This window comes from Asterias rubens, chromosome 5, assembly GCF_902459465.1.
Source record: "Asterias rubens chromosome 5, eAstRub1.3, whole genome shotgun sequence".
NCBI lineage: Eukaryota > Metazoa > Echinodermata > Asteroidea > Forcipulatida > Asteriidae > Asterias > Asterias rubens.
The window spans coordinates 8,761,734-8,775,629 of NC_047066.1; the positions used below are offsets into that span (position 1 = coordinate 8,761,734).

A 13,896-nucleotide genomic window follows, 5' to 3' on the forward strand; every position below is an offset into this window, starting at 1 on the left:
GTGGATCATTATATTCTACTTTTAAAATATCTTTCTAATCATATGCATTTTATAACACTCGACCGATCCAAGGCAACGTGTTCCATTAAAGCGCCATATCACCTTGTAAACCCTTATAAGGTGCTAAATAATTGGGTCTCAGAATCCATTACTGCAATAACCTATCTTTCTGGAAGTTTGTATATACTCAGTGCCTTGAGTACCTTGTTTGGTAGATACGTGCGCTATATAAGACTTCAATATTATTATTGTTATTATTTGCAAAATGTACAGGACATTACACACATTGAAGAAACTCTGGATAAAACAAAACCACATAAGACCGGAAAATCAAACAAACTTTGACGGTGTGGAGTGATTTATAACGAAATTAGTTATTTCTATTTAGAATACAAAGCTGCGCAAGTGAGCCTGAACTAAACTGTGGACAAGATCAATGGTCAGCAAATCCACTGTGTACGCAGATCTGTATTTCTGAGAGCTGTCATGACAATTGCTGGTTCATCCCAGGTATGCTTGCAATTTCAGGGTAAACATTAAATAATTCGTCGTCATTAAAACCGATGAAATGTATTTCTTTGAAACCTTGAATGGTGGAAACACGACATAGTAAGGTTTGCGGTAATACCATGTAATGATAATCTCTGAATGAGTTGGATTGGTTCTAATTGAGTTGGGGTGGTTCCGAAAAGAACCGTAGGGCAACTCTCTACCATGGAACCAGAAGTTAATATTATTTTATGTTGTACATTTCATTCCCGAACTTATGTTTACTGCATTTCTAAACTCCTGTTAGATAATTCACCCTCCCGCTGCTATGCAAACCAGGATCGGATCTGTAGCTACAGCAATGCTAATGTTTGCCAGGCTAGGCACGGGAATAAAACAAGTGTGTGCGTATACGCCTCATCGTCACCAGCATTCTGCATCTGTCAATACATGCCAGACACACCGTATATCAGGTAAACTTTCAAGGCTCAAGGTTCATTATATTTTCCTTTTCCCTCTTGTGGAGCACATTGGGCTCACGAAGACGACACGGGGTATCTTGAAACGAACTGTTATCTTCGATTAAAAGGCAGTGGACACTATTGGTAATTACTCAAAATAATTATCAGCATAAAACCTCATCTGGTAACGAGTAATGGGGAGAGGTTGATAGTATAATACATTGTGAGAAACTGCTCCCTCTGAAGTGACGCAGTGACGAGAAAGAAGTAGTTTTCCACGAATTTGATTTTGAGACCTCAAGTTTAGAATTTGAGGTCTCGAAATCAAGCATCTGAAAGCACACAACTTTGTGTGACAAAGGTATTTTTTTCTTTCATAGTTATCTCGCAACTCCGACAGCCAATCAATCTAAAATTTTCACAGTTTTGTTATTTTCTGCATATGTTGAGATACAGCAAGTGAGAAGACTGGTCTTTAACAATTACCAATAGAGTCCACTTTCTTTAACTGAGTCAGGCTATTGCCATTATGGCTGCCACTCACTACACACAGAACTATGGGATTTCATTTCACTTGTTTAAACACATCGAAAGCGAGCTAGCAAAATACACAGCAGTATCGAAACAATGTCCAACAACATGCAGTGTTGTTTTTATATTTACATGTTTTATTTCGTGCAATACTGATTGATAACATTCATTAGGCACCAAACCATAATACCGAACCGCAGCCATCTTGACTTCCATTCCAGTCAGAAGTGATGGTTCAAGGGCATAATGGACGGACTCCATGTTGTGTTACTGTGATGATTAAATCGATATGAGTAATATATACAGGTTCTTGAGTTAAAACAATTGTTTGTATACCCTCGAGATGTGAGCCATCGCAGTTTATAGGTCTTCCCATAAGGATGATAACAGTAGAAGACACTACATCAGCCACTAATGCGCAACACATTGCACCACAAGGCACCACGGCATTAGGCACTACAGCACAGGCCACTACACCACGAGGTATCACAGCAAAAGCCACTCCAGCACAGCGCACTACACCACAATACACTACAGCACTAACCACTACAGGAAAGGACACTACACCACAATACACCACAGCACAAGACGCCACATACCGAGACGCAACAGCAAAGGCCACTGTGGAACAAGACTCCAAACCACAAGGAACCACAGAGCAGGGCGTTGCATCACACGTCACCACTGGTACCCAACAAGATGACAGTGAAACTAACGTGGCAGCTGCTGTTCTTGGGTCTCTGTTTGCTCTCCTACTCATCTCGGTGACCATCGCTGCCGTGATATTCTGCATTCGAAGACAGAGAAGACTACGGACCGTCAGGAAACAGGCTGCGTAAGTTTTAGCTCCTATACAAATCAATTTCTCACCTTATTACAAAAATCCAAGTAGTAAAAAGTAATACTTAATTAATACAGTTAATAGTGCCGTCGCTATTTTATTTTGGAGAGTTGCGCTTAAAAATAAAAAAGAATGCTTAAAAAGAAAAAATGCTTCTGAAATTTAAAATAACTATACTCTTCCTTAAGTGCTCTGAAAAAAAAAAAAAAAAAATGCTATCTAACATTGGTACAACTAACTGATTTTGTAAATCAATAAAAGGACGGTGTTTATTGTTTTACTTTTAGAGAGACCAAGGGGATAGCTCATTGTTCAAGTACTTTGGTTTGCATATTATTGTTGTTATCACACATTGCCTCCTTTAGTACCGGTAGGCCTTTCGTACAAAACAACTTTATTTGAATGGTGCATTAATTTTGGGTTTTTAACGTTTTAAAAGTTTTACAGTGTTTTTAACTGTTTTAAATATTTGTATTAAACAGAAAACCTGCTGAACTGTCAAGTGTCAAGTTGGACACAAGTTCAAGTAAGTATAGTGTATGATTCATCAATGATGAATAATAGCCTCATTGAGGTTTTCAAAAAGTCGGTAGCGATATGCAACTACTCGAAGTGGAAACATTATGCATGAGTGTGTAGCACGATCAAAGTTTTCTTTGGGAGACTTAGGAACACTACCAGGTAAACTGTTGTCCATTTCATACGTTGGTCTGTACTGAGCACGCGCACATTACCGAGAACAATCGATTTCACCTGATTAGTTTGATCATGAAGCAATCCATTAGTTCCAGGGTTTGATGCAACCAACCACCCCCAAATTTCCCCATATTGTGACATTGTTTGAAACGGTAACTGGAAGCAAACCTAGTCTGAACATCTGACGTCACACTCCAAGGCTCGTGAATTACGCCAGTTACCAGCATTGAGGGTTGGGATGTCCGCAGCCTCGCTACCATGGGCAACGCGCCGTTTCGACAGGCATGCTGGGAAAAAAAATGGCACGGTGAGATCGATCACCCCTGGGAACGAGGTTGGGGTGCCCGGATCAGATACCAATGAACCTTGACATTGTATTTTTTCCACATGGAGATTCACAGTAAAATTCTACATACATGTGAGACGTATAAAGTACGACGTACAACTATTCTGCACACCGCATGCGGACGACCGAAAGTGCAGCAAACAAACGTCACCTCGGACCAATCGAAACACATGGAAAGTTTACGTCATCGCACGTTAATCCAAAGAAATAATTGCATCAAATGAAACCATTTGGCCCGTAGGACCAGTACCTGTATTTTCCCTTGGGAATAAAGATAGGTACAAGTCTAAAGAAATCCTACATCATGCTGTTAAAACTACTTGTAATTATTTTTACGGATTATGTTTGGTCTAGGTATCAACAGACGACAGTTACCCGAAACACCGCCACCAGACGGCAATGTTGAATACGCATACATACCCTATCGACCAACAACGAATCAACGGCCAGAAAGTCAAGCTTACGCTTCCGTACACGAAGAGGAGGGGAGCTCCCACTATGTCAAGAACGGGCAAGAAGATGAAGAAACCACCGACGGCATCAAAAACACCTACTTTGGTTGGATCCCAACTGTTGAACAAATGACTGAGAATGAGACTTCTGAAACCGCTGAAAGCCAAGGCGTGTCCTCTGCGACAGGGGATGTTCGTCTGGAGGACGACGACACCTCTTTTTCGTTTACTCAACATAAGGCTGGAACCTTTGATGGATACGAGATTCCAATGGTTAAGCAAACTGCACAAAACAATTGATCTTGACATTTGGAACCAGGGCCTAACCTAGAGCTGCAGCACAAGCACAGAACACTATGCTTACCATAATACGGTTACCAGCCAAACCACCATGTCACAGTATAGTTGTTGTGCCTGGTGTCCTGCTCATTTCTGCTTAATAGCATCAAAATGTTAAGCAATATTTTCCTGCTTAAGCAGCAACTCTATGAAATTGATCCCAGTTGAAGTGACCAGTTTCGGTTGTGGGACCAACACGTCATCTGATGTACGCGAGATATTATATACAGTCCAACTGTAGCCTTTTAAGTACCAAATGATTTCCTAGAGCTGCATAACAAAAAGGAGCCAAGCACAGACAGAATATGCTTAATACCAAAATAAGGTTACCAGCCAAACTACCATGTCACTGTGCAATTGTTGTGACTGGTTTCCTGCTTCTTTCTGCTTAGCATACTGATGAACAATATTTTCTGCTTAAGCAGCTCTTTGATATTGAACCCAGTTGAAGGGACCAGTTTCGGTTTCTTTTTAACACATAACATCGTGTGGGACCAAAACGTCATCTAATGTACGCGAGACATTCTATAGTCCAATGTAGCCGTATAGAAGTAACGAATGTGCCAATGAGAAATTTTGCTAATCGAAATCAAAAGAATGAATATGAAAAGAAAACTCAACGAATGCAAACAAACTGCTGCATTATAACAATTGTTTGCCATTTCATTTTCTTGGACGGCCATTCCTAAAAAAAAATCAGGTGCTTAAATGATACAAACTGATAAGATTAAAGAAGTTCGGATGGTGCAGTGTAAATACAAATAATTAAAGGGGAAAGTTATGGGCATATTAAAGATTGGCAAATCATTGCACCCAGCAAAATAATTACTGGCAACACCAAACATTTTCTTCGGAAATTATTGAGTATTAACCAGATATATTTATCGCAAAAAAATTCAGATGAAATGGACAACTATTTATATATTCTGCACAACAATTTCACAAACGTGCAAAGTCAAAATATTTATCGCTAGTTTGCATTTTTGTTTGATAAAAGATGAGTACATAATTATAAATTTCCCAAACACTGGTTGAATATTATTATTGACCTTATCACCAGTCAGACTATGTGATTCTTTCTCCACCCAGTCTGATCACTATGTGTACGGCAGGTTGCCGATGTCACTGTTTTGATGGTAAAAGAATGAATTTGGCACACAGTCAGAGCATAGCTCCATGCTAAGAGTATGTCATAAGAAAGATTATCTAAATAATGGTCATCACAGACTTGACTTAAAGGCAGTGGACACTAATGGTAATTACTCAAAATAATTATCAGCATAAAACCTCACTTGGTAACGAGTATAAATCATTGTGAGAAACGGCTCTCTCTGAAGTGAAGTAGTTTTCGAGAAAGAAGTAATTTTCCACGAATTTGATTTCGAGACCTCAAGTTCTAAACGCACACAACTTCGTGTGACAAGGGTGTTTTTTCTTTCATTATTATCTTGCAACTTCGACAACCAACTGAGCTCAAGTTTTCACAGGTTTGTTATTTCATGCATATGTTGAGATACACCAAGTAGAAGACTGGTCTTTGACAATTACCAATAGTGTCCACTGTCTTCAAAAAAGAAGATAGATTGACAAGCATTTGCATTTATTTATCAAAATGAAGTTTGCTTACTTTTCTACGATTTAAAAGAAGAAGAAAATCTGCAATAATTCTACATCTAAATATCTTTATCCTCTGACTGTGTGTCAAAATTCCACGATCATAAAAAGCACAAGTCCCTAACACTATTTCCCCTATCCTGCACCATGATATGGCAATACGAGTGTTTCATTTGGTGCTCGAATACGACATGGTGTACCCCCCCCCCCCCCAATTGTGTCGTCACTGTGTGACGGGTACTATGTGCTATACGTAGACTAACCCACACATCACAGACTTGAAACCAAGTCTAAGGGATCGAGTTTTTTTGTTATAGACCTTTGGTCTTTTGCAGCGTCACAGCCCGAGTTTTTGCCAACCCAAGTTGGAAAACTATGGAAAGCCATAAATGCAAATCAAAAACAGATCACTACCGTTTATAACAATGTACAAACATATTCAAACATTGTGTTGATTTTGTTGACAAAAAAACTACTAATCAGGGAGGTATTTTATTTAATTGAAAGTTTGCAGGAACATTTGATTTGGTTAAAACATATATTTGCACGATTGCGTGTTTTACTGACATTCGGCCGTCCATGCCAACCAAGGCGATTTGTTTATCAACAAAAGAAAGGTCTATTGATATATAATATAGAACACGGAAACTGTTGGGGGGAATACCCTTTCTGCAAAATCCAATGGCATCGATAGTGCGCATACAAATGTTTTACAAAGGAGCTTTGTTCAGGTGTCTTAAGCGTAAACATTCGCCTTTGTACATAATACACAATCCAAGCACGAAAACACTTCTGAGCGTAAAAGTCACATTTTGTATACAAAACACACAATCCAAGCACGAAAAGACCAGCTTTTGTCAATTGGTGTATCTAAACATATGCACAAAATAACAAACCTGTGAAAACTTGAGCTCAATTGGTCGTCGAAGCTGCGAGAGAATAATGGAAGAAAAAACTCCCTTGTCGCAAAATTATTGTGTGCTTTCAGATGCGAGACCTCAGTTGAGGTCTCAAATATTTAAGTGAGAAATTACTTCTTTTCTCAAAAACTACGTCACTTCAGAGGGAACCGTCTAACACAATATTGTATACAATCAAAAGCTCCCCATTGCTCGTTTCAGTAGGTTTTTATGCTAACAATTATTTTGAGTAATTACCAATAGTGTCCAGTGCCTCTTAAAGTATAATTCGGGAGTAAATTTGATGAACCAAAACGCTGGATATTTTGTAAGACTAGTTCAGACACTGCTTACTCTATGGAAGCCGAGAAGTCAGTTTGGACAATCCAAATTTTCGTTTTCGTGAATTGAGATCTGGCAGGTGAAAATGAGAGTTCACATTGAGGACATCAACTTATGGATTTTACGTTTGAAACTGTTTTTTATGTAAACCATTAATTCCACGAAATGATGGTAAAATGACGGTGTATCGAGGTGACAGCGGGTACCAGCCACATCTCCGGCCGCAGCATTCGCGAACGGACACCAACTCAGAGAAATCTGACAAATGATGCATACATGAATCGTCTCTCAGATTCAAAAGTTTTGGGTGAAAAATTACCCAAACTTTCGAAGAGAATCCTTTTTTTAAAGTAGTTTATAGTTTGTCTCATCAACAGGTGCAGGGCTTCTTACCATGTATTGGTTTCTTTGGTCATTGGTTTGTTGAGTATTTACCATGCCCCTTTGTTTTTAGTGCAGATGTTCACATGCTCAGCTACTGAGTAAATATAGGACACAGCGGTGTAAGTAATGTTGCGGGGTCACATGGGTAGTCATTTTGTTGGGTAGGCCTACAGTTTGACACAATATAGTTGGGTAAGAAATTTGACGCATTGTTGGGAAACCGTTTTACACAGAAATTGATTAAATTACGACGCAGCCCCTGTTGTATAGCGTTTTACCCTTCAGAATAATTTTACGCAACAATGAGTATTTTTTTCTAAGAGTGTTAATCAATTGATTGTATGGTGTGTTTATACGTAATACGTGTATAGAGGATGAAAATAAACACCTTTTTTCCAAAGACCTTAGTATGTATGTATTGTACTATCCCTTTAACATTTCCCCTTTTTCAACTAGCCTGTTTTTTACTTCCAATGAAAGAAAAACATACCTGAGGATAATATCTGACGTAGATCTTTCTACTATTTGTTATACAACAAAACACCTGGCCAAGCAAGACGCGGCTATACCGAGTGATTTTGAACACATGACTTTGGTGGCAATATGAATACAATAATATAACAACCAACTTCCTGCTATGTTAGTACAGTCAATATAGACCAGAACGCACCAGAATGCTGATTAGCTACTCGAAGACACAAATTACAGTACAATAAAGTAAAGAATAATTTTGAGTTTAGGTTTTAACGTATTACAAACCAAGTCATTACGAGGGATATGACCATGGCGTGGACGGCACAAGCGGGACTCGGACCGAGGGCATTCACACTATGTTTAAAAGTGTTCGTCGTGCTGATGTTTTATAGTCATGATCGACGTGGCATAATATGCAATGCAATGCCGAAAATTTATCTTCCACCAGAACTACTCAACTATAGTAATGAACTGATTATGCATTTCTGCCCAGGGTAAGTCCGTAGTTAAAGTGTAATTGTTTGAAAGTGTTTATCATGGTGATGTTTTACTTTCATGAACAACTTTGTATTTGTACAGCGCAGGAGCTTCCAGTGCCATTGCGGCTCTTTCTCGACGATATGAGGGTACATTCTGCAGCGAAGGGTAAAACTGCATTGTAGGCCAAATGTAGCCCCAATCTTTGTATGAGAAAGGCTGACTTTCTCACTATGACATCGATTCATTTAGGGGATTAGTCTTTTGGACTTTAGAGAAGGAGGTGGTTGCATGTGACAGTTTCTTTACAGTGTTTTTTCTAGCACTAAAAAATTAACTCCTTCACTCTGTCGCCCACAGACGGGCTCGAGTATGGCTCATCAGAAACACCGTGGTGACATCACCACATTAACGCTTTTCCACAATAAGTCGTTGATAATATCACATGATTTAAAGGGTCTGTATATACGTTTACTATGAGTCTGAAAATTAATTACATAATGAGTTTATCCTCTCGACCAAAAAGAACGGATAAACTGTCCCAGATATTTTATGAACTATATAGTTCAGACAATAGGTATACCTCTCTAAAACGTGCATCAGGGAAGTCATCGTAAACTTATGAATACATAAGCCTATAATATTATTGGCGTGGTAATTGTATCAGATTGTTACAAATAATCAGCAGTAATGTCTATTTAGATGCGGTAATGATTCTGGCAATTGTGGAAGGTCACTCAAGAGTTTGTGTGTGCAGGTTTGCGGAATAAACTGCCAATTTGAATGCTGGGACACGCCAGGTAGGTTTACATGTTGCACAAAATACAAATTTTATAGAATGCCGAAGACCCAAGATAGGGAGACTATGGCTGCAATGTGACATTCGCACTGGACGCCATTTCAGTAAGCAACTCTCCTCACACAAATGCATACAATGAACATTGCTATCAAATAATATCACAACATTTGCTTGCTGAAATGACCCCCACAGTGCACCCACCCTCCATACTTTCTAGATTTATCTAGAGATTTTTATGAAACTTGCCAAACTCACACACATGTAGATATATTTTTAATTTTCAATAACTTTAAATAGTTTTCCTTTAAGGCAACTATCAAAACGTGTTGCTTTTTCATATATTACAATACACGATGGAAATGCGGAACTATTTTTTTTTTAAAAGTAATGTGTGCGTTCGATTAGCTTTCCTGTGTCGACGTTGCGGAACTCATTCGGGTGAGCCCCTGACAAGAGGTAATCGAACGAAACGATCACTCACATTCACCCTCTCGTAGTGACGTCATGTACCTGGGGCCAGCCCCCAAGTGACCCGCTCCACAAGCAGATCACTTTGGGCTGACCCGGGTGAGCCCCTGGAATGACGTAAAAGCTATTCGAACGTACTTTACTGTACAAACAAACTTTGGCACTTAAACAATTTACTGTTAGGGAATAATACAAGACATCTGCAAACATGAGGATTTAATTATTAGGCAACTTTTTGCTAAGTGTGTTTTAGTTTCTCACTTCAAAATGAATATGTTTGTTATTCCTTGTAGAAACCATTCCCCAATGCAACGAAAATCAGACTCGGTTTTGTGGCTACAGCGACGCCGCCGTGTGTCAGGATCGGGACGATCGAGGAGTGTGCGTGTCCCGGACTGATCCAGACCCACCGTCAACATTTTGCGTCTGCAAAAGTGGAGGGATATCGTATTCCAGGTAAAACTTTGCTCCAAGCATCTAACTGATTCTAGATTGGGTGGTGTTTGGTTGAGTCAGGTTAAATTACGTTGGCAGCGCGTACTTGGTAATGAGGGGGAGAGGTTGGTAGTATAAAACATTGTGAGAAACGGCTCCCTCTGAAGTAGTGTAGTTTTCGAGAAAGAAGCATTTTTCCACGAATTTGATTTCGAGACCTCAGATTTAGAATTTCAGGTCGCGAAATCAAGCATCTGAAAGCACACAACTTCGTGTGACAAGGGTGTTTTTTCTTTCATTATTATCTCGCAACTTTGATGACCGATTTAGCTCAAAATTTAACAGGTTTGTTATTTTATGCATATGTTGAGATACACCAAGTGAAAAGACTGGTCTTTGACATTTACCAATAGTGTCCAGTGTCTTTAAGGGGAATCTGTTTTTTGTCTTCTTAGTGAGTGGTTCGAAAGGACAATGAAAGGGAAGCACGCAGCGTGGAAAACCGAATTATATTTCACATGTATTGTTCTATGTATTGTTTGGCTGTGTACTCTTAGGGTACGTATACCCACCCGAGTACATAATCAGGTACGTTTTTTTTTGTAGGCATACTCAGTGCTTGTACTCGGCTAGCAAATTACTCATAATCGGACTCAATCGGCACTTGACTGGACATTTAATAACCTGTAGGCCTGTACTCGAAGTCATGACGATACTCGAAAGAAAGTGGACTCAATGTTTAGTACCCGTGGACAATACAAGGAGTAGACGAATGAAGTACTTAGAAATTTTTTTTGAAAGTGTCTATATTTAGGTCTATGTTTCAAAGATGGGCCGAATTGTCACAACAAACACACTTCCACATGGTAACTTTAGTCAAGGGCAATAAATGTTTGAACAATACAATGTTTGTTTTTGTATACAATAAAGTTGTGAACCACCGGTGCCCACCTCCACCGGTGCCACCTCCACCGGTGCCACCTCAGACCCATCGATGGGAATAGAGGGAGGCACACAAGAAACTACCTTAGCACAACACACTACAGCTGAAGCCGTTACATCACAAGCCACTACACCACAACCCGCTACATCAAAAGCCGCTACAGTGCAAGCCACTACATCACAAGCCACTACAGTGCAAGCTATTGTTCTTGGGTGTCTGTTTGCTGTTCTATTCCTCTTGGTGATCATCGGTGCCTTGATATTCTACTTTCGAAGACAGGGAAGACTACCGTCCTTCGTGAAGCAAACGTCGTAAGTTTCTTTTCAGATTATCTTCCACCAGAAAAGCAAGAACTACTATTGGAGTTACGTATGGGCAGGAACAACCCATTTTATAATGGCCAGGATTAACAAATGTGACCCAAACCACTCTAAATTAAAGCCATTATACACTTTCGGAACAGAAAAAAATAAAGGTTCACAGATATACAAATAACTTACAGGGTTTACAGAAGGTAATGGTAAAGGACTTCTCTTGAAATATTATTCAATGAAATGCTTTACTTTTTGCGAAAACATTAAAACAACTATCAACTTTCGATATCGAGAATAACAGATTTATTTTAAACACATGTCATGACACGGCGAAACGTGCGGAAACAAGTGTGGGTTTTTCCGTTATTTTCTCCCGACTCCGATGACTGATTGAGCCTAAATTTTTCACAGGTTTGTTATTTTATATATAAGTTGTGATACACGAAGTGTGGGCCTTTCGCCAACACTGTTTACCAAAAGTGTCCAATGGCTTTTATCTAAGAAAGCCAATTATTAAATGGGAAAGACACAGTTCATAAAACAAAGTAATAACAACAATAAATGTTAATTGAATAGAATTGAAAAAATAAATAAAAAATCAACATTGTCCCGATGCAATTTCGCCGAGTTGTAGTTCTGAAGACTTGCTGCGTAGACGCTCTGTTTGAGGACGCCCTTTTGATCTTCTTCAAACAAAAGTGTAACGACTTGACCCACTGCTAAATTTGTTTAACTTGGTTATAATGTTGTTTGCTTTAATAGGAACCCTGCTGGGCTGTCAAGTGTTCCATTGGAAGCAAGGGGTAAGTACCATTTATCTAACTCACACAAACAAACAACCTTTTACGGACCGGATTTGTGGGGTCCTAGCCCTGCTGTTGTTGTTTTATTAATAAATTGTTTGAAGAAATTCTCTTTGGGATTGTTCCATCGTTAAAAGTATCCCGTAAAGTGGCGTGTGTAAGGGCACCAACACACACACACCCCTACGGGTCGAGTTTGTGTGATTTTGTTGTTGGTGTTCAATTATTACATTTTCCTCTGTGGGGTCTAAAAGAACTAATACAAACTTTGTTGGGTCTAAATCCATTGTGTAAAAGACCAATGAAGGGCCTTTCCGTTAGCCAACACGCACACACGCATACGACTTTACTTAAAGGCACTGGACACCTTTGGTATGTCAAAGACCAGTCTTCCCACTTGGTGTATTTCAACATATGCACAAAATAACAAACTTGTGAAAATTTGAACCCAATTGGTCGTCGAAGTTGCGATAGGAAATAATGGAAGAAAAAAAACACCCTTGTCTCACAAGGTTGAGCTTTCAGATGAGCTATCGAATTCGATTCACATGTTTTAGTGATATTACTTCTCTTTCAAAAATTACGTTACTTCAGAGGGATCGGAGCCATTTTGTATACTGTCAACAGCTTCCCATTGCTTTGCTCTTTTCAAGTCAGTTTTTATGCTAACAATTATTTTGAGTAATTACCAATAGTGCCCAGTGCCTTTATATTTTTACTTTATACCAAATGTTAAACGTTAGTCTGTCGTTGTAAAGTGCATTGGTTGAGTCAGAGAATAAACACTGGGTTACCAAAACATGAGGTGCTTTCAATATCAATACCTATATAATAAAATAGTAATTTTGCCTCAATTATTATTAAAATAGATGCCAGTAGGTCGAAGTTGCCAGATCCACCGGTACCCGGCGGTAACATGGAGTATTCGTACGCATATGACCACCGACCAGCGAAGCCTGGTGCAAAGGAAGATCCAGATCAAGATGACCACACCTACTACTCTGTAGGCGAGGGTGGGTACAGACAGGGGAACCCCCGCTATGTCTTAGACGGGCAGAGGAAGATACCAGCTACCAAGGAGCTTGACATATGTACGGATGATGCCAAAGACCATCCATACTTTGTGCTCAACAGGGACGAGGATGGCGACGAGGTTACTGACTCGTCAAAAGGGGTCAAACATAATGAAGTCGACGACGACTACACTCCATTGGTACCTACTGGAGATCCAAAGTCACGAAGTGAACAACCTGGGAAAGAGGATGATGTGTCACCCACTTTGGCAAAAGGAAGCGACGTGTGTATATCCAATGCGGACGACGGTAATTACTTTCCATTGGTCCTAGCTGCAGCCCCAATGTCTCCTCCCGTGAAGCAATCTGGATACGAAGAGGAAAAGATACCCATTTCAACCTCGCCGACAGAAGTACAAACCAGTAGCTATGACAATAACACCTACACCCCATTGGTCCAAGCTCCAGCTCCAAATTCCACCGTCAAGCAATCTGGATACGAAGAAGCAAAGATACCCATGCCAGAAAGTCATGATTCAATCTCGACCTCAGAGCCACAACCCGATAACGCCTACACTCCATTGGCCCTAACCGTGGAGCCCAAATCTCAAAAAGAATACTCTGGATACGAGACTGCAATTATCTCGAACCCCGGTTTGGCAGCCATTACTGACGACACGTCCCCCTACGACCACTTCCACAGAGCTCAAAAGATTGAGCCGAAAGAGGGCACTCGTTTAACCACGGATGAAGACGACTACCAACATTTTGGTTAA

General features: G+C 39.8%; 2 protein-coding genes across 2 annotated transcripts; both read left to right on the forward strand.

Annotated features, from left to right (window-relative positions):
- The first annotated feature begins 425 nt into the window (after nucleotides 1–425).
- LOC117290741 lies at nucleotides 426–5,393 on the forward strand. The gene is made up of 5 exons (XM_033772287.1): nucleotides 426–510; nucleotides 797–962; nucleotides 1,825–2,316; nucleotides 2,805–2,848; nucleotides 3,719–5,393. The coding sequence occupies exons 2-5, from the start codon at nucleotides 940–942 to the stop codon at nucleotides 4,114–4,116; spliced, it is 957 nt and encodes a 318-aa protein (XP_033628178.1). The 5' UTR covers nucleotides 426–510; nucleotides 797–939; the 3' UTR covers nucleotides 4,117–5,393.
- A 2,784-nt stretch (nucleotides 5,394–8,177) lies between these two features.
- On the forward strand, nucleotides 8,178–13,896 carry LOC117290117. Its single transcript, XM_033771373.1, has 7 exons — nucleotides 8,178–8,362; nucleotides 8,706–8,715; nucleotides 9,906–10,068; nucleotides 10,605–10,635; nucleotides 10,978–11,301; nucleotides 12,067–12,107; nucleotides 12,977–13,896. The coding sequence occupies exons 1-7, from the start codon at nucleotides 8,178–8,180 to the stop codon at nucleotides 13,894–13,896; spliced, it is 1,674 nt and encodes a 557-aa protein (XP_033627264.1).

Bases quoted from the DNA above. Each gene is read 5' to 3' on its own strand.
- LOC117290741 (XM_033772287.1), top strand. From the start codon at position 940: ATGCCAGACACACCGTATATCAG. The intron at 963-1,824 runs GTAAACTTTCAA...TATACCCTCGAG, and splicing joins CCAGACACACCGTATATCAG to ATGTGAGCCATCGCAGTTTA. The intron at 2,849-3,718 runs GTAAGTATAGTG...TGTTTGGTCTAG, and splicing joins CAAGTTGGACACAAGTTCAA to GTATCAACAGACGACAGTTA.
- LOC117290117 (XM_033771373.1), top strand. From the start codon at position 8,178: ATGGCGTGGACGGCACAAGCGGGACTCGGACCGAGGGCATTCACACTA. The intron at 11,302-12,066 runs GTAAGTTTCTTT...TTGCTTTAATAG, and splicing joins TCCTTCGTGAAGCAAACGTC to GAACCCTGCTGGGCTGTCAA. The intron at 12,108-12,976 runs GTAAGTACCATT...TTATTAAAATAG, and splicing joins TGTTCCATTGGAAGCAAGGG to ATGCCAGTAGGTCGAAGTTG.